Source organism: Vanacampus margaritifer, chromosome 2 (genome assembly GCF_051991255.1).
Source record: "Vanacampus margaritifer isolate UIUO_Vmar chromosome 2, RoL_Vmar_1.0, whole genome shotgun sequence".
Taxonomy (NCBI): Eukaryota; Metazoa; Chordata; class Actinopteri; order Syngnathiformes; family Syngnathidae; genus Vanacampus; species Vanacampus margaritifer.
In genome coordinates this window covers 11,081,395-11,102,020 of record NC_135433.1, presented here as the reverse complement: position 1 = coordinate 11,102,020, position 20,626 = coordinate 11,081,395, and the positions used below count along the sequence as shown (strand labels likewise).

At 39.1% G+C, this 20,626-nt stretch overlaps 1 protein-coding gene across 2 annotated transcripts in view; it reads right to left on the bottom strand.

Annotated features, from left to right (window-relative positions):
• Positions 1–20,626, bottom strand: part of LOC144043211 (protein kinase C beta type-like) — a 102,675-nt gene that overhangs the window by 15,269 nt on the left and 66,780 nt on the right. The window contains exons 12-17 of one of the 2 annotated variants that reach the window (XM_077556525.1): positions 20,135–20,197; positions 18,974–19,112; positions 18,790–18,870; positions 18,134–18,241; positions 9,534–9,674; positions 3,120–5,165 (exon numbers count right to left, since the gene is read on the bottom strand). In XM_077556525.1, the coding sequence (XP_077412651.1) occupies positions 4,989–5,165; positions 9,534–9,674; positions 18,134–18,241; positions 18,790–18,870; positions 18,974–19,112; positions 20,135–20,197 (709 nt within the window). In that variant the 3' untranslated portion in view covers positions 3,120–4,988. Of the gene's footprint in view, positions 1–3,119; positions 5,166–9,533; positions 9,675–18,133; positions 18,242–18,789; positions 18,871–18,973; positions 19,113–20,134; positions 20,198–20,626 lie in introns of those variants that run through there. The other variant, XM_077556526.1, reaches the window with a different exon arrangement.

The window sequence follows — 20,626 nt, the reverse complement described above, 5'->3', positions numbered from 1 at the left end:
CTTAATTTGCCAAATGCATATTCAGCTGGAAATGACACAAAACAGTGGCAAAAGACACCATGAAGTTGCATTAGAGCAATTAATGACAAATATGTGCCATCTGAATATGTTTTTGAAAAATATTATTCATACAGGTGACTATCTTGAGGACAACATAGTACATCATTGGGATCATTGTGGCATAATCTAGAACGGTGGGTCTCAACTTGTTGTCATCTTTGGACCTGGGCTTCCCTATTGTTGCAAAGTCACATCATTTATATAGAAAAAAAAACACACAAAATAAAACACAGTTATATGGAATTAAAATTAAATATCCCAGCACTGATCTTTTCTTTTCAGGAAAGTGCAGCATCAATAGTTTGCCTTCTTTCTAGCAAATAAACAATGTAGACCATCAACAGTAACTGTCTGTCCAGTCTGAACGAGTGCCATGAAAACACCAATGGCATTTGTTCTTGCTGCGCTCCATCTGAGAGTCCAGGATAGGCTGTTTAAATGCAGCTGAACATTTGTGTCATTCTAGTTTTTTTCTGGTGGTGAAATATTTACATTAACGAGACAACGATTTTGACCTAATTGCGAGCCATGATGTCTGCTAGCCAGAGGCTGCACTGCTTTTGGTCCTATCTCTCATCTACAGCTGCAGCTACTGTATTGTAAATGCCAGGGAGCTCTTGTATATTTAACTTAGAAAATAATGTTTGATTAAGTTAAGTTATTAATGAACTAGGATTCTTTTAATTATTGTCTTCTATGTTTTATCTACACTACTTACCGTAGTTATAGCTTTAATTGTTGTTAAAACGACATAACTAAAAATGAATCAAACTGGGAATAACAATTTACTGTCTTATTGTCTTTTGCTTTTCATAACAGAATATGTCATGTCTGGGAAGATCTGGCTTTGGTTGAGGGCCCTGAGTGGGTTCCCGCCCCTCCGCGGGTTGACCAATCCGGGCCCTCAGCCACTTGTGCCTGGCCCCAGGTGTGGCTAGTTACCCCAATTAGTGTGGGTGTATTTAGTTCCCTGATGATCAGTCTGTGTGGGATCATTGCCGCTTGTCATGGTCACCCCCAGAGTCCTGTCTGTCATTTTGATTTTGTATCTTTTCAGTTATTTGTTTAGTTAGCATTAACCAGTACCCTGGTTAGTGTGTTCTGTAAAATAAAGCACGGCAGTCTCGCCTGCACTCCTGCTGTGGTTCTCCTGCCTCCCTGCATTTTGGGTCCTCCACCTCACACGCCGACAGACATCACGCTGCTCCGTGACAGGCTATTTACATGTCAAAATATCAAACACAAGTCGTATGACTATGAGTCGCATAACTTCAGCTCGAACTGTTTGTTAATAAGACTTCATGCGATATACAGTATATATGATATACCTCTTTGACAGTGCTAATCAAAAATGCTTTTTTAAAACTAGATTGTGCAGGTAGACCTAATGTTGTGGCCAGTCAGTGGGAAAGTCTGTCAATGAAAACATAAACTTTTAATAAATTAGTGAATGATCAGCTGTAGAAATGCACAGCATAGTGCTGGCTGATATGGGATGAAGTGATTCTAGTAAGAATAAGTTGATTGGGGTAAAAAAAAAAAAAGAGACCACTAATATGTGTCAGTTCAAGTGAGGATGGTGGTTCAGTGACAAATGCATCAACACAATTATTGCTAAATTGAACAAAAGACAAAAGACAAACATCATTGCTGCTTCAGTGACCTGTTGTTACATTGCGTGCTGCTGTAGTTTGAACGGACACCTTCATTGCACATGCAAACGTCGCACTTATAACGTCATCTCATCCTGAGCGGGGGGACTTGGAAGTTGTGTCGCTAGGCAACACCACAAATGGTCACAACGCATCAAACCCCTCTTTGGTGCTCCCACCTCAGCAAAATGACGTGCAAACATGTATTCAAACTGCTTTCCTTTCATTCCGCTTCCACACGGCTGTGGAGCAACAAGTCAGATAGCGCTCCATCCGCATGAAGCAAGATGGCCGTCCAAACAAACACAAGCACGGGGGCCAGCCAGGCATGGTGCTGGGAGGTCAGGCATGCAAAGTGCATCTTCATCCAATCACACACATACAGTATATATTATGTAAACGTGTTGGAGCCATGCTTTTGTCAAACACAGATAAAGGAGCTGCTCGTCCTCTAAGAGAAGTTTTGTCTATCTAACGCGCCATTCAAAGCATATTTTACCATCGTGATCCCCAAACAGCACACAAGACATCCTCCAAAGTCTCTGTGGGCATGATGGTAAAATACAGTGTCAAGTCCAACTTATTGATATAGTACTGATATAGAAACTCATGCATGAGAAGGTCAAGCATTCCAATTATAGATAAGAATAAACATACAGACGCTAAGATTAATATCGACGCTTTAAGGGGCACACCAGAATTGCAAGCCAAACTCAGAGCGTGCAAGAAGGAAGGAGATGGGGGAAACAATGAACGTAAAACACTTTGAATGCTGACATGTTTAGTTTTTTTGGGCAACCATGTATTTGTGTGTTCTTCTCTATGTGTATGTCACTTTTCATTAATTTAACACAAAGTTTGTTCACACTGCACGTTGCAAGCTTAAACTGCTCCACCACCCCGACCCCGCCTTTTTGTTTTTGGACATCCTTTCAAAATACTGTAATAGCTTTAGGAATTTAGTAGGCCTAGCAGCAGGAAAATAAGACAAGTAGTAGTAGTAGACATTTGATTTTTTTGTATTACTTTGAAAAAACATCCCAAAAAAATCTTGAATTGTGAATGAAGCAATACATGTTCTAGTCCAGTGGTTCTTTTTTTTTTTTTTTTTTTAATGCCACACGTTATCAAAAAACAACCCAGACAGTGCCAGGCCGATTTCGAGCATTTTAATATTGAATATTGTGTGCTGTCACTACGTAAACAAGGCGCATACCATATGAAAGATCGTGTTCCAATGCGCACCAATGAGGCGTGGAAAGTGAGTGAGCGAGCGAGCGAGCTTGTGTTTGGAGACAATATATATATATATATATATATATATATATATATATATATATATATATATATATATATATATATATATATATATATATATATATATATATATATAAATATTGAATATATATAAATATTGAATATATATATATATATATATATATATATATACATACATATATATATATATATACAGACGCTCCCCTACTTACGAACATTCGAGTTGCGAACAACGGTACATACGAACATTTCTGCGCGTACAGTATGTCGAAAAATGTTCGCAAAGAAATGCTGTAAGTTAGATTTTGTATTGCGCGTAGTGCTTCTTTCCGCCGCTAATACCGACGATTGGCGCTGTGAGAGCTCATTGGAGGCTCAGCAACGTGTCGAGGAGGAGGAGGAAGAAACGCCGGTCCCCATGAAGGAGGAAATAACTTTTGAAGCCGATTCCAGCGACGACGAAGAATCTCTCATGATATAAAATCCTCCTCTTCCTCCTCCTCCATCATCTCCTTAAGCATCGAGTACATCTTCCAAAAGTAAGTTAAACTTCATTTTATTAATCTTATTACGTACATGTACATACTGTGTGTGTCTTTCGCTCTCTCTCTCTAACATACGTAGTACAGTACAGTACTGTACGTATTCTCTCCATTTTATTAAAAGTTTTTTTCAGTACAAACCAATGCAGGTTACTTGTACAAGCCTTAAACATACTTATATAAACCTTCAATATACTTATATAGGCTTTAGACATAAATTATAATACAAAATATAGCACTGAAGCAACTTACGAACAAATTCACCTTACGAACGATCGTCCGGAACGTAACTCGTTCGTAAGGTGGGGAGCGTCTGTATAAATATTGAATATATATATATATATATATATATATTTTTTTTCTCTTTCATTTATTTATTTATTTTCAATATTTTAGGGCTGAATGTTTTAGTTGTCCACTTGATGCAGATGCTTTTGTCTCCAAACACAAGCTCGCTCACTCACTTTCCACGCCTCATTGGTTGTGACACCTTCATAGCCTTTTCATTCAGTTGGAACTGCTGCTGGGACACTAATTCCCATGACACAACTTCAAGATTGCTACTCGCTACTATATAAATAAATAAAAGTAACATTTACCATGATATAATATTAAAAAACGTACAAACGGAGTAAGATGCTGGTGAGGTGAAGTGTTCATTTTCCAAACTATGAGGTTATTGATCAACAATCAATGCTTAAATATATTTTTAAATACCTCTGATTTAAATATGTCTCAACATATTTGCAAATACTTTTGAACGTAATTGCCAGTCAAAAAATGTTATTCCACTTTAGCAGTTGCACATTCCGTACCTCTCTACGAGTGCTGTTCTACTTTGTTGACTACATTCCTGTAGAAAAATACAATTGAAATAAGGATCTTAATTTAGACAAAAGCAGAGCTTTTCCGCCATCTTGGTAACAAGAAGCTATGTTGAAGTGAGTTGAGGAGCTTTATTTAGACGTAAATAGTGGTTTTCTGCCATTTTGTAAATGTATAAGCAATTACTAATAATCTTTACCAAGTGGAAGGCATAAATTAACTGTAAATGTTCACAATTTGTCTCTAAGCTTGGTCCCTATCCAACGTCATGCACCCACCGAGTACACTTTGGCACATCAGTGTTGCTGTCTGGCATTTTTGCTTTGACTGTGTACATTGATCACACAGATGATTGTTGTTTTGTTCACTCAGAAATCCTGGACAGATAAATGACTGGCCAAATCAGTTCTAATCGGTTTTCAGTTCATATTAATGTCTAGTAAACTGAAGGGACTGGTTGCTGCAGTGTGAACAAGAAATGTGTTCATTCGTTTGTGCCAGTAACAAATGACGAATTTAAGATGTTTTGAGGGTTGAAAGTTGCAGAGACTCGTACGTATGTACCGTATACAGTAGGTGTGCACGTGTATGTGTGAGTGTGTGTGTCCCAGTGTCCATAAATGAGCTTCAATCAAGCCTGCTCGGTGGCAGGGGCAGTAGGAGCGCTTCCAGGGAAACCTGGGTTGATAAAAGAGAATCCTTGGAACTCGTCCTGGTCCAGGTTCTGAATCACTTCTTCGTCAGGAGGGGTCAGCACTGGCGGGTGGCGCGTGAAAAAACGGTCAAAGTTCTCAGCGTCCCGTCCACACTGTTGAGGAGGGAGGGGCAGGGGGCGGAGCGGGGGTGAGGGAAGAGCGGGGGATGGACAAGAACGGATGGATAAAGGGGAGGGGAACAAAAGAAGAGGGGGAGTGGCGGGTTGAGGTAGGGAGTGAGATGACATCACTTGAACATGGTTTCAAATAAGTGCTCCGGTTTACAGCTGCTGCCGATTTGGATCACTGTGGACTACAGCGGTACCTTGACTTACGATTTCCATTTGTTTCGAGGCCAAGCTCAATTTAAATGAATCAAATCAATTATCCTCATTGAAATGAACTGAAATGCCATTAATCCGTTCCAGATCCCACAAACGACACTCAATATTTTGTTATGTGTTTTCAGTAAAGAAAATGAATAATGGCAAATAATAAAAAAATTCAAAAATGATAACATGTAAAGTGCAATTAAGTCAAACGTCACACTGCACATTCACTCCTTTTTGTAAGTAAAGGTACCACTGAACTTTTAAAGTGAAACAAGATGACTCGGATAAATCCCAGCACAGCTCAGGAACACATGTTCCTTTTTCCAAATATTTGAAACACATTCAAATTCATATTGAACATTAGGCCACTTAAGTCTCAAACATACTATGGAGGTGCACTTAGTTCCTTTTGAATTTCCAAAATCCTGCTTTCATGACTTATAAGCGACAAGACTTGTAAAATGTACGAAAGCTCACTTGTGTTAAGTGACAGGAAAAGTTATTGTTGACTTCCTCTCCCTCCCTCAGTTTGACCATGAGGACCATCCCAAAAAAGCCTTTAAGCCCAGGAGGTGTGTCGCCCTCTATGAGCATGAAACAAGTTATTAACTTAAAAATGATACTTTCCCGACAGCACGCCTCATGGGGGCTTTAAGACAAGCAATTTTCTGTGTGTGCGTCTCCATCACTGCGCTTAGCTTTAATTAAGAAAACAAGGATACGATATCCTCTGACAACGTCACCCGGAGGAAAACTGCAAAACTCATTAAATCTGTGTATCTCTGAAGGCCAAATGAAATGAAGCCACCGTGTTTATAGTTTAGGGAAATATGTGAAATACACGAGGCCAAACGGTATTTTCAGCTAATTACGTGCCTTTTAACCTGTTTGGGTAACCAGATGGGACAATTGAGGGTGCAATTTGGAATGCTGCGATCTCACCCTTATTATATTCAAAGCATGTCATTTGGTTTTGTTTGTATCAAAACGCACTGAGAGTTGTCCAGTTATTATTTCAGAAGGTTTCCGTTAAAAGGTGCAGTGCACTCCAGGGTAAGTTTCATTTGAGACTCAGCCTGTGAGCATGCAAATAAAAGAGACCAACGTGATACAAATGTGAACGCACAGATCGGACAAATAAAAATGTGAGAATGGACGGAGACATGGGTGAACAGATCATCTGAATAGAAGGATGGATGGATGGAATTCTGTGGTGGGATGAACATTTAAGGATGGCCAAACAGATGAAGACATTTCCACAGAAATAAAAATTGGAAGTGGCAGGCCACATCAACAGTTGTGGGAGTCAAAAAGCCAACCAACCAGTCAGTCAGATGTTTGGTCCAGTCGCCGCACGTTCCTAAACCGCTACTCCACGCAACCACACTCATATGTGACACACCAAACACTTATATTGGCCAACAATGGATTGTCTGTAAATAATCCCAACAGTCAGACATCTGCACCACACTAGTAAGGTAGACCCAGCACATTAAACCTGCAACGTGGCACTTGACCAAGTAAAGCTGACAGCTCAAAGGATGCTCTCACCAGCCACTAGATTAGGTACACCTGGCTGAAGTCAAGTAAATGTGATTCTCCTGTACTAGCATTGCAGTGCATTTTTCATGTCATATCATCATACCTTCATATTGGCACCGCCGGCCAACAAAGCAAAATAACATTACATGACACTTTCTACCTCAGCTGTGGGTCAATTAAAAGTTCTGATATGATTGTGACCAGTCATCAATTCACAGATTCAAATGATTTGCTTCACATCCTAAACTTTGATTTGAATTATATTCTAGTTTAATATTGAAAACTACAACTTTATTTTAACAAAAATACATTTTGGTATTTGGTATTTCAAGATTACAACCTTTTTACTCTTTAAAAAAAAATCGGATTTTGTAATCTAACATTATGACATTTTGCATGTTTTTAATTCCTTCCATTTAGGTATACAAGTGGCGGTTTTGCTTAATTGGAATTGGGATTATGAAGGGGCCCTTGAAAAGGTTTCTCCCTTATAAAGAGTCTACAGAAGGTTTGAGAATATTTTGAGGTGTGGTGACTAGGTATGGGCCGATTACAGGTTTGACGGTTTATCGTGGTTTTAAAAAGTAAAAGTCAAGGTTTTAATAACCGCAAATACTGGCTGTCACCGGTAATGAGTTATTCTTGTCTTTTTTGAGGGGACACCTTTTTGCTCTGATTCATGTGGATTATTTAAAAAAAACTAACTAACAAAAAAAAAAAAGTGCCAGTGGGTACTAGTTAGCCCCAAGGAAACATAAGTAGCCTACAGGTCTGTTCTAAAAATAGCTCACCGGTGATGGGACACTGATTAACTCATTCCCTGCCATTGACAGTTATAGACGTCTGAACTATTTTTAGTAGTTTAACATTTTTTTTTGCATTTTTGTTAACAAGAGTATGAAAACCTAGATTTTTTTTGTACATTTAGAACAGATATAAATTTGTGATTAATCGTGAGTTAAATAATGAAGTCATTCGATTAATTACGATTACAAATTTTAATCACCTGATGCCCTAATTTTTAATAATCTTTTTTTTTTTATTTTTTTTTTTAAATTATTTTTCCTTTTTCTTTTTAATAATGTTTTTTTTTTTTGAAAAAATTATAAAAAATTTGGGTCGTCGGGCGATTCCAATTTTTTTTACGTAATTAATTGCATGACTTCACTAGTTAATTCACAATTAATCCCAAATTTTATATCTGTTCTAATACAATAAAAAATGTCGGTTTGCATACTTTGGTTAACAAAAGTGGGCACAAATGTTAAACTAATAGAAATAATTCAAATTAATTTTTGACGTCTATAGCCGTCTATGGCAGTGAATGAGTTAATAACAAACTTTACTAAATATTCTATATATTGATTACAAATAAAATGGATTGTTTTGAATGAAAAAAAATATCTGTTTTTATTTACCCAAATATATATTTTTTAAAGATTTAATTTAGAGTAATTTTAATACTGTGGTACCACAATATTTTTGCTCACGGTTATCATACCGTCAGAATCTAATATTGGCCTATGGCTTGGATACAATTCAGAATGTTTCACCATTTCCGTAATGCATAGAATAGTTGTATATTTGTTTTGAAAAGGTGTACCTACTAAAGTGGCCGGTGAGTCTAAAATCAAGACGGGCTGTTTCAGAAGCACAAGTGTTGAAAATATTATCGTGTCATTTGCCCAGCTTTAAGGTGAAAAATATCTCATTTGCCCACAAAATTCCTAAAAAGAGGGCACTTCCTCAGTACGCGAGTAATAATAAGATGCTAAATGGACAAGAGGAATTACTGGACAGCAAACATTAGCATTCCCAGAGGATGGCTGCAGGACCACGCTTCACTTTTTAGGACTGGTACACTTGCAGAAACAAGTACACACACAGATGCGCTCCCTCCCTCGCACAGTTGTCCAAATACACACATGTTCAAATACACACACCGCAGCAAGACACACACATACAATAATAAAATCACACACAAAAAGGCACATCGCGCACACACAAAGCAGCAGGTCAAGACAGCCGCATAAAAACCCACCAACCCAGAAACACCGTTTCCCAGCAGTGAGGCTTGGGGCCGCGTGAGTCGGCGTGCGCATAATAATGCCGCGTGTGTGAATCACGATGACATCATTGAGCTGCTAGTTCTGATCCAACTACATTTTATGTAGTGAGAAAGAAAACACACACAAATCCAAGGTTGTTTTCGGTCACTCTGTCTGACTAGTATCCTCTCACCTAAGCCCCCCCCCCCCCCCCCGGAGGATTACTCTCAACTCCAACTGACCTCAGCTGACTTAAACGAGTTGCACCGAATGTGAGTGGGCTCTGAACTTTGTCAGATGAACTCATCCAGTCCAAAACAAAACAAAAACACATTTACGCTTAACGAGGTTATGGTCGTCTTTCATATATTACTTCCGTTATAATAAAAGACATCCTATCATTTGTACTGACCTACCTGTGATTGTCCCATTCAAAGGAGAGGAAAGAGACAGAAAATATAAAATGACAGAGGAGAGCTAAGAGCTGAGAGGACGTCAACTGCAGCGGTTTAGCATTCGACCCCTGGATGACATTTCCTTCACAGCGGGTCAAACTTACGGCTTTGGGTTTGAACGGCGGCTGCACTTCCTTGTTCTCCAATTTTTCCCAGTCCATGTAGCGGAAGAAGCTGTGGTCCCTGATGTCTCTCTCGCCTTCTGGAGAACAGCCTAGTCGCTTAGCTGGATGCTTGGTCATCAACTGGCCAGACAGAGAGAATGAAGATTATTAGCTTTCTGCTCTCATGGCACATGCAGGATTTGTCTCATTTTAATTGTTCATGTTTGTTTGTTTCAACTGTTTGGGGCTGTTGACATTCAAGTGTTGTTTGCCTCATAACTTGTGTGTCCTCACTTTCAAGGTCTCGTGTTGTACCGTGTTGAGAAGCGTAGCTATTCAGTGTTAGCAACTTTTGCAAAAAAATCTAATGACGTTTTTGTATTTTTGCAAGAGCTGTTCACCCCTCAGACTGCAAATGAATGCCACTTGCGTATAGTCACCCCTGGCTAATCCAGGGTCTCCAAACTACGGCCCGCCATCCATTTTTAAGCGGCCCGCAGCATATACTAAAACTAATACCTGCTAAATGCTATTAATACATTTGTTTTACATACTCTGAAGCTTTTTCTATATATGGAAACATGCAATTTAACTATTTACAAAGTAACAACATTTCTCTCAACATTATGGGCAGAAAAACAAAAGATCTACTTGGTTGTTTAATTTCACACTTGATGAGTGGAGAACATTTCCACTTTGGGTTTCATTTAGTTGTGTGAAGGCTTTATTTCTATACTTTAAACTAATTAATATTTTCCCGCCCATTTTTTGGCATCTATCTACTTCCACATAATTCATCCGTTTCTTGTCATTGCAATTTTAACATATTCCAAATAGTCATGCCATTCTAGGTTCAATTTTTTTGTATTCCGAATGTTCACGCCTTACCCACAATTCCCGATTTTGTACCCTAATTTCCCCCATTCATTCTTAATGGCAGATTCAACATTTCACATTTATATAATTTCAAAGGGACATTCAAAACATTCAACTGTTTCATTTTACTTTAGGGATGATTATTAGCCCATTCCCTACTTCATTCTTAACTCATTCCCCCTTTTTGGGGTTTTCTGCTATAGATTCTTCATTTATTCACCGATTCAAATCGTTCTAACTTTCATTTATTCAGCTCCTTCCAGGTCATTCTGTAGCATTCTGTGCCATTCAATATCTTTCCAAATCATTCCACAGTTTTCATTCAGCCTCACAGCCTTCACATGCAATTTCTACAGAAATTGCATTTTCTAGTTGATTAATAATTAATGTCAATTGTTATTTTCCATTCAGCACTTCTTTGGATATTCTGTACAATAGATCATTACTGGATATTGGTATTGAAATCTTTTCATTTGGCTTTTCTTTCTTTTAAGAAGTAATCTACACTCTATGAACTTAAGTAAACAACTACCCTGAAGCCTGCAGAAACAACTGTTGTTTTCTCTCGTCTTTTACCATGTTTGTTTTCCCGCGGGCAAAATTAAAGAGCATTTATGATGTGCGTCCAGGCAAAACCTTAAGAAAGTCCGTGACGTCAGTGTGTATGTGTGCGTTTGTGTAGGTGGGGCGTGCCTCCCTGAGGAACAGCAGTCATAGCTCATTAGATTACAACTAAAATAACATTTTTCACGGGTCAGCCAACTGCGCAACACACAAATGCAGATGCGTGCACGCGAGCACGCGTGGGTCGCTCACACATACACAAGCTTTCCTAAACAAACACAAAAAATATCGAAAGGAATTGTATACTCGGGACATTACACACTCGGCTGCTTCCGTCCTCCTTTTTCCTGGACCAAAGAAAGGCTGACAGATAAAATTGTTCTCAGGCAGCAACTGCACCTGTGGCAGTGAAATAGATTGGGTATGTAGAAAGACTTTTTTGTTGACTGTTGAGTAAATATCTGAAAGGATGCGTTAACATTTTTCCTTCTAATACAGTTTTATATTTAACACACAGTAGTGAATAAATGCAAATCAACGCGTATACATAAAGAGAAATCCGGTTTAATGCGGGAATTCATCTTTTTTTTTTTTTACCAATTCAAGACACTTTAAACACATTTCAACTCATTAAACACACTTTTAAATACATTGTAAACATATTTATACACTGAAAATTACCAGCATAAAATGAATTGAAAATACTGTATGTATTGCAGTGTCTGTGGTACGTGAAAGTACCTTTAAGAGGCGGGGCTTCATGGGGTGGTGTGTGTGACGTCTGCAGCACTTATGTGTCATTGTGGTCGTCGTGTCATACTGTTGATGTATTTTCTTTTAGAGTGATTTCCTCAAGCAAGTCTTTGGCAAACAGGGTAGTGGGCGGAGTTGGCCACAGGTGAAAATATAACCAAAGTTATTTTCACACAGAAATGCAAACTCAAAACGGAATGTAGTTAGAGGGTCTCCCGTGCATGCATTATTTATATAGCACATTTCATACACAACTTTCTGGTACTAATGCGAAACATTCGCATTCAAATGGGAAACAAGAAAACTCTCATTCTAATGAGAAACTTTTTCATTAGGAAAAGGAACTTATTTTTTCCCCCAATGTCACTATAAGGCAGTGGCAGGGAACCCTGGTCCTCGAGAGCCACTGTCCTGCTTGTTTCCCATGTCTCCCTCCACAGACACACCTGATTCATGAAGAAGATACAGACGCTCCCCTACTTACGAACATTCGAGTTACGAACAACGGTACATACGAACATGTCTGCGCGCATGTCAAAAAATGTTCGGAAAGAGATGCTGTAAGTTCGTTTTTGTATTGCGCACCTTTTTCCGAGTACTGTAGTGCTTCTTTCCGCCGCTAATACCGACGCTTGGCGCTGTGAGAGCTCACCCAGCATTGGAGGCTCAGCAACGTGTCGAGGAGGAGGAAGAAGAAGAAACGCCTGTCGCTCATAGATAAAGCCATCGCACTCTTCGAGCAGCAAGACCCAAATATTGAACGTTGCACAAAGGTTGCAAATCAATTGAATGATGCCATACAGTGCTACCGCATCATTTATGATGAAAAAAGAAGAAAACTGTGCAATCGTCGTTAGATCGCTTCTTTCGGCCAGTTTCTAGTAAATCCTCCAAGGAAGATACTCATCAACGCTCATCTTCTTCTCCGCGACCCTCAACTTCTTCCTACATTGAAGTTACGGAGGAGGAAGTAACTTTTGAAGCCCATTCCAGCGACGACGAAGAACCTCTCATGATATAAAATCCTCCTCTTCCTCCTCCTCCTCCTCCATCAAATCCTTAAGCATCGAGTACATCTTCCAAAAGTAAGTTAAACTTCATTTTATTTATCTTATTACGTACATGTACATACTGTGTGTGTCTCTCTCTCTCTCTCTCTAACATACGTAGTACAGTACTGTACGTATTCTCTTTAAACATCAATTATAATACAAAATATAGCACTGAAGCAACTTACGAACAAATTCACCTTACGAACGATCGCTCGGAACGTAACTCGTTCGTAAGTTGGGGAGCGTCTGTAGTTATCAAGCTTTTACAGAGCTTGAGCTGATCATTTGAGTCAGTTGTGTTGGAGGAGGGAGGAGTTTCCCATTTGAGTTATGTGCAATTACAAGTCACTTGTTTTATGTTGATGGTAAAATAAGATCACAAAATAACATTTTTGATAATAAATAATTCGATATTTGCCTCATCAAAACACCGATAATTCAATGATTTGGATGATTATGGCATCATACTTTGAGCTACATGCCCTCTTATTTCATACATTAGTGCTGCTCCAATTCATAAAAAGTGAATCTCATCTCATGTGGTGGTGCGAGAGTATGTGTGTGCGCTTTTGTATGAGTAGGAACAAAATGTGTTCAATTAGTCTGTGCTGTAAAGTCATGTGAAGGTGATGATTGTGTAGCTAACAGCATGTCTCTATAGAACATCGAAGCAATGCATTTTTACTTCTGTTAGCATGAATGTGTGTAGCCCCATTGCTGGTTATGAAATATAGATGTTGGCTAGCATAGAATCAGGGGAGTGGAAATATCTCTGATCGCTCCCTTTACACACATTGTACTGTACAAACCCATACGTGCACGCACACGCTCACCACATTCAAACGATGAATTCTTCCACCTACAAACAAGTTGGAAAACTCTCCACTGTTACTTCCAATACATGGAGCAGAAACCCTCGCACCTCTTCGCACTGTATTCCGATAAGCAAAATATGAACATGACAGGCTTCTTGCGGCGACGTTAGCCATCACATTTGCACGTTGTCTTCCCTTGTGCGAAAAACGCAGTTGAGACGAGGGTTTTTCTTGCAAATGGAAATATCATGTCGGGCTTCAAGTAGCCTTGATGCGCGCGCGCATGCGTTGCAAGCCGCTGCTGGCAGGGCGCGGTGGGATCTGTGGGGGTGGACGGAGGCGAGCTTTCACGCTCCGATGGTGATCCACTACAACCCAGTAATCATCACTAATACATTACACGGCCTGTACTGTATATGTGTGCGCATATGCGGGTGTGTCTGTATCCAAAAGAGTGAACATTGTTGTCATCAATTTGCTAGTGAAAGTGCGCCGAACGTCTTGAATGGCTGCGAGAACGGATTCATGCTGGCACAGTGAGTGCTGATGTTGTACCGTGTGTGTGTATATACACGGACATTTCATTAGGTACACCCACACGATCGAAGTATAAATTATGCCCTTCTCTAACTAAGCTAATAATGCTGAGTTTTGATCAACCTTTTTAGAGAGATATTCTTCAACCAATATTTCGGTAACTTCTGAAGCTGCATGAAGGGGACTCAATATTAGCAACACCTTAGCAGGGATGTGATTTGACCAAAGTGAAATTATCTGAAAATTTAGCCGGGGGTCTGGGGGCCGCTGGCACCCAGCTAGGTCCAACAGCATAAATTTTCAATGTATATTGAACTATCCCATATAAAATAGCAGTTTTAGTCAACTCAAAATCAGTCACATTCAAAAACATTGGACTGCCTTTGCTTTTAAAAACTATCACTGAGAATATCATCATATCTAACTAATGTGATTACTAAGTTAACACATAAATAATGTTGAAGAGTTCAAATTTCATGAACAAATAATTGTATCATGACCAAATGAAAAGTAACTCAGAGCATACCACAAATGTCTTTGTTATAGCAGAAGATGTTATCTGTCGGAGTCATGTGCATACACAATGAACTACATAAAAAAAAAAAAAAAAAATCAATATATTTTTTTTGTGGGGGGGAGATAAAAAAAGCGGAATTACGCGAATTAGCGGAAAAATCACATCCCTGCCTTAGTAATGGTGAGCTGTTGGCCTAAACACTAGCAGAAGAACTGACTTACATTTATAACCTAAATTCAAAAATTCATCCTGGAAGTTGTATTTATTATTCTCAACTGTCCATTCTCTTCTTTTCATTGTGTTTCTCTAAGTACTGGTTCCAGTATTATATGTGTGTGGATGTCCTTGGATCAACCACATACTTCACCATGTCGAGAGGCAAATCAATTATTTTCCAATCATATGCAGCAACCTGTGATACTTGACTCATTAAGCCATTTTCAAAACTAAGAAGATATTTTGTCTATATTTAATGTGATAACGTCGTTATTTTTCATGTACAATTAATACACATTTTCCCACTTGCTGACGACTGAAGATGACTTCACTTCTGCCGAAGAAGTAGGTAACTGTCAGTAGTGATGGGACGAACAACACTGGCGCGCCAGCACTGTGCCGAGTGCGCAAGTGTGAAACCCCGTATCGGCGCGTGTATCGCTTTAATAAAAAAAATCACGTGACCGAAACAGGACGTGTGTCGTTTGGATGTGCCTCGCCAAATTGTATTTATAGGTAGACAAACTGTATCAACATGTTGCGTGTTTGTTGGATGGAGATTAAACTGTTTGCTGTTGCTGTAAATTTACCTGTACCTGTGCCTGTTGGATTTTTGTTTGCTTCCACTCATGGATCGTTCTAGAAAATTTTCACAAGTCTGGAATCATTTTGATCAGAGAAAGTATCCACACCTTTATCAACTGGCACTTAAATATTTATGCATGCCAGCTTCCTCTGTTCCCTGTGAACGAGTGTTCTCTAAGGCAGGGGAACTGGTGTCCAAGAGGAGAAATCGCCTTGGAGCAATCACACTTCAAAAACTTTTGTTTCTCAATAAAAATGTATGACAGAATCTATTTTTAGTGTGTTATTACATATGGTTTAAAACTTTAAACAAAATCCCATACAGAAGTTAAACATTTTAACTTTTATTTTATTTAATTTTATTTATTATATTAATATTATTTTATTACATACAAATTTGCTATATTTTACAAGCCAACTCATATGAGCATCTAATAAACAACTCAGCAAGCAAATGGACCAACTGAAATTATACAAAGATGAGATCATATTTTAAGTAAAAGACTAGCAAGTGAATAAATAAAATGTATTAAATTTATTTTATAAATATAAATTCATAAGCTAATATTAAGGTTTACAGCATGCACGTTTTACCATCTTATTTTCATTTTGTTTATCTGCAATGATTGTAGATCTACAGCAGAGGTCACTATTGAGTGACCAACACAGTGTCAATACAGTGTCAATACAGTTTGTGTAATGTGTCAATACACTCCTTGAGGTATCATCGTCCCATCACTAACGTGGGGTGGGGGGGGGGGGGGCAGCTTGGGGACCCAAATGCGGGAAGAAGACAAGGCGAGGAGGTTCAATCAAAAAAAAGGAATTTAATTTCTATGAAAAAAAGCGATCTTCCAAATTACAAGATAAAACAAATCATAAAACAAAACATGAACCAAAACATGGGCGGGAACACCAAGGAAAAAACGAGCAGCATGACAAGGGGGAAAAACAATGAACCCACACAGACAGAGGGGAGACAGCAGACTAAATACACAGACACTAACGACACAACAAGACACACCTGGGCAAGACACAAGTGGCTGAGGGCACTGATTGGATCACACGAGGAAGGGCAGGATCACACTTAACAAGACAAGGAAGACACACAAGGAAAACAGATCCAAACATGACAGTAACGACCAATCATGGCTCAGTTTGCTGACCAAACCCAGAAAACAGTTGAGCCGTGATTGGTCATTATCGATTTTATCTTCAGTCGACAGCAAGTAGAAAAATGTGTTTTTAAAAGTATTAATTGTACATGAAAAATAATGACGTTAGCAAATTCATTCTGAACAAAATATTAACTTTTTTACTGCTGAAAATGGCTCAATGAGTCAAGTATCCCTTAAAAATGATTCTCCTCTGAAAGTCCATGTACCAAATGCTATGCTAAATGCTTCCAGACCAGCTCTTAAAGCCCTTTTCACACTGAACATCGTCAACCTCATTCATTGTGTACGAGTGAGGGGCAGGGACCACGGCATGGAGCGTTTCTGGGTGTCACTGAGTGACTTCTTCATTCTTTAATTGAAAACAGATTCTATTGTAGAACGTCAAAAAGTGTCTCGATTTGCTCCATGCAAACATCAACCAGGAATGTCCAAAAAAGGACTGAACTTTGCAGGCACAAGTTACTCGCTTTGAAAGGTCAGGCAGAAAAGTTGACCCCAAAATGTATGAAACACTCATATCAGCTTGCTTGGAACATTGCATGGGCTAAAAAGCCACGCAATGATGGGGAGTCTGCTAGAGAGTGAGGGGACGAGAGCGGCGCAGTTTCTGTGTGCCCATGTGTATGATGTGGTTCTTTGCAGTAACGCAGTAAAAATTGTGGCTCTTAGCCCTCTGATTGGTTAATTCTACACTAATGCAAACCAGAACCACCATAACAAACATGCGATTAAATGAATTTGTCTCTGTGCTGAAGTGTCAGTCAAAGTCAGCCTCATCATTTGATCATGGCAGCTCTACTAAAGCCTCATTAAAATTGCTGAGGTGTATCTAATGTTATGGCCAGCATGCGTTTCATTAACTAAAAGACGATCCGAGAGCAGAGTTCAGTTAAATATGCTGAATATTGATGAAACTTGATCCGTGGCCAAAGCTTGTGTGTGTGCGTGGTCACAATTTAGTGCGGTTAGTGAGGCACAAAGGTCGAAGTCGGACATAGAGGCTGTGCGTATTGATGGCTCTGATAAGTACAGCCCAGTTAGACGGCTTCATTTTAACTGTCCAGTCTATTCTGAAGAGTTCCCACAGCTCAAGCCATTTCATTAGTGCAGTGCAGTGCAGTGCAGTGTGCGTGTATGTGTGTGTGTGTGTTAGAGGATGTGCAATGAAAGAAGAAAAAAACAATGGAGCAGTGCAGGCAGAGGGAAGGACGGGGAAGGAGAGCGCTTATGACAGAGAGATGGAAGCAGGACAGATAGCGAAAGCGAACAATGTTGTTTCACTGCACATAAATGTTCCCTCACAATGGTTTTAATTATGCAGATAATTTTGATGTCCCTCTCGCTCGCTCGCTCGCTCTCTATCCGCTCACCTCCTCCCTGCGCTTCCTGCCCGCCTTTCTCAAACAAACGTCGCCTTCTCCCAATTCTCTTCTTTTACATATGTTGTGTGAAGGAGGGACCGTCTTCAGTGGGGAATGGTGAGATTGTGGTTTATGTGCACACTCACCCCTTTACAGATAGCCACAGCCTCCTTGGACATTGACTTGGGGTAGGAGACATGGTGCTCCATGATGGACTGAAATAACTCATCCTCATCTTCACCATCGAACGGAGGCTGGGGTACGAATCAAACGGAGAGAAAATTAATACACCAACCTATAATAATAATAATTGCCGGTTCCACAATTTTCAATAACAAGCAATGGAGTCACGAACATGCTTACTGTTGCCAAATCCTCATAAACCTGCCTATTATTGATCAGACAATATATGTGTTCGATTAATTGTACATTAGAAAAAAAAACTGTACATATTCCTCATTTCAACTTGTCAATGTCAGAATACAGTGGATCTTCAACAACATAAAAAAAATCTCTCTAAATGCAAACCAAATGAGATGTGCAGCATTTGAACGATCACATCATCTCCTAACAATTATTAATGCCCGAGTGAGGGAAAAGTCATTAAGGGATGTAATTTAATAACTCAACTTCTCATTACACACTGTCAAATATTAAAGGCTACAAACGCATGAGTGTTATTTCTTTCTTTCTTTCTTTTTGAAACCATGGAAACACAAATGCCTTTTGACTGCAGTCTTATTAAAATGACATTGTTTTCTTCGACTGCCGTACATAAACAAACACACACACACACACACACCTGCCCAGCCAGCATTTCATAAAGCAGAACTCCAAAGGCCCACCAGTCCACAGATTTCCCATAAGGCTGGTAAGCTATGATCTAAAATACAAAAGATGGATCATTACACTATTGACTGAACAAAGTGACAGGGAAATAGATATACAACATAGAGGCCAACATCCAACACAAAGAAGCAGCCTACCTCTGGTGCGATGTAGTCTGGTGTTCCACAGAAGGTCTTGGTGGTGATTCCATCGTTCATATTTTCTTTACACATGCCGAAGTCCGCTATTTTAATGTGGCCCTCGCTGTCCAGCATCACATTGTCCAACTTGAGGTCTCTGTGTTCAAATTCAGAATGAAAGAGGAATTCATTCGTACACAATTCGGTATTCTCTTCATTTCGTAGGCGTAGAGACAATTCAGTTGGAAGAAGAAATCCATAATCCTCAGTGGTGAATCAATATATTGTAATTACAATGCAGCAAATAGAAGTAAGGTGATATTAATTGCAACACACATTTACAGTAAATGGTAAAATGGCACATGCAGTGTGTTTATATAGCACTTTATCTACACTATCGCAATGCCTAAAGCTCTGTACAAAAGCCTCACATTTAGCCATTCATGCACACATTCATACAGAGTATGAATTTGAGGATGGGTGGCACATGCGCTAAACCAGATTCCATTTGCATGAATTTTGGGGGATCTTATTTTCACTTTTGCTGTTGTCAATGGGCAATGATCAAACGGCAGATGCAGTATGACCTCACACATGATGACTTTTCAATCAAACAAGTCAGACTGACATGATGACAAATCTAATAAAGCAAGAGCCATGCGCGAGTGTCACTAATGAGTTGACACTAACAGTCTACCAATTTCAACAGGAATGGGCAATAAGCTTTATTACTCAATGTTGAAGAGGGAGCATTTACATTATATCGACATGTATTATTTGTTGCAGAAAATTTATGTGTTTTTTTTTTTTTTACTTTATGGTAAATGATAAAATAAATAATTATTAGCAAAAATAAAAAGCTACATTTAAATATGACATATTTTAGGTCAATAAAAAAAGTTAATTAATACATTGTGATAAAATTATAATTATAAACAATACAAATTTAAAATGAGAATTATTTTATTATGATTATTAACTTCTTTTTTTTTTTACATATTCTGCATGCACACCTTTTTTCCCCAAACCTCATCTATGAAGGACATTGTTTTAAAAAAATTCAATGTGACCTCTGATCTAACATATCTTCTGATTGACATAACTTAAAGTTGTGGCCATCGAGTCTCGACAAGCCAGTGTAAATATCATGGATTTCTTGTCTTGCTCTACAGACGTTACCTATAGATGATGCCCTTTTGATGCAGGAAGAACAACCCGATGGCAATTTCTGCTGCGTAGAATCTACAAATAAACACAACACAAAACTGCCGTAATTAGAAAGAGGCTGACGGAAAGGATAGGGCGTGCACGCGTGTGTGTGTGTGTGTGTGTGTCTGTAGAAAGGTCAGCGCTGTCTCTTCAAGGCCAGCTGATAAGATCAACAGTCTGGACATACTGACCACGCAGCCGAGCACGTATGAAAGGCTGCGCACAATCCACATCTTGTCGGTAATGCGCTTGTAAAAGACGTCAGGAGGCATTTTGAGTGTGTGCGTAGTGGTGACGAATATGCACACTCTATTTAGTGCTTAATCTGTGAACAGAATGATACCCGGAGGGCCTTCGCTGTCGCACAAGGCTAACGTGACCTTATCCTTTTTTTAATGAAAACACGTACAAGGTTTAAGGCAGGATAAGTCCAAATACAGTCTGTGGACAAGAAGAAACCCA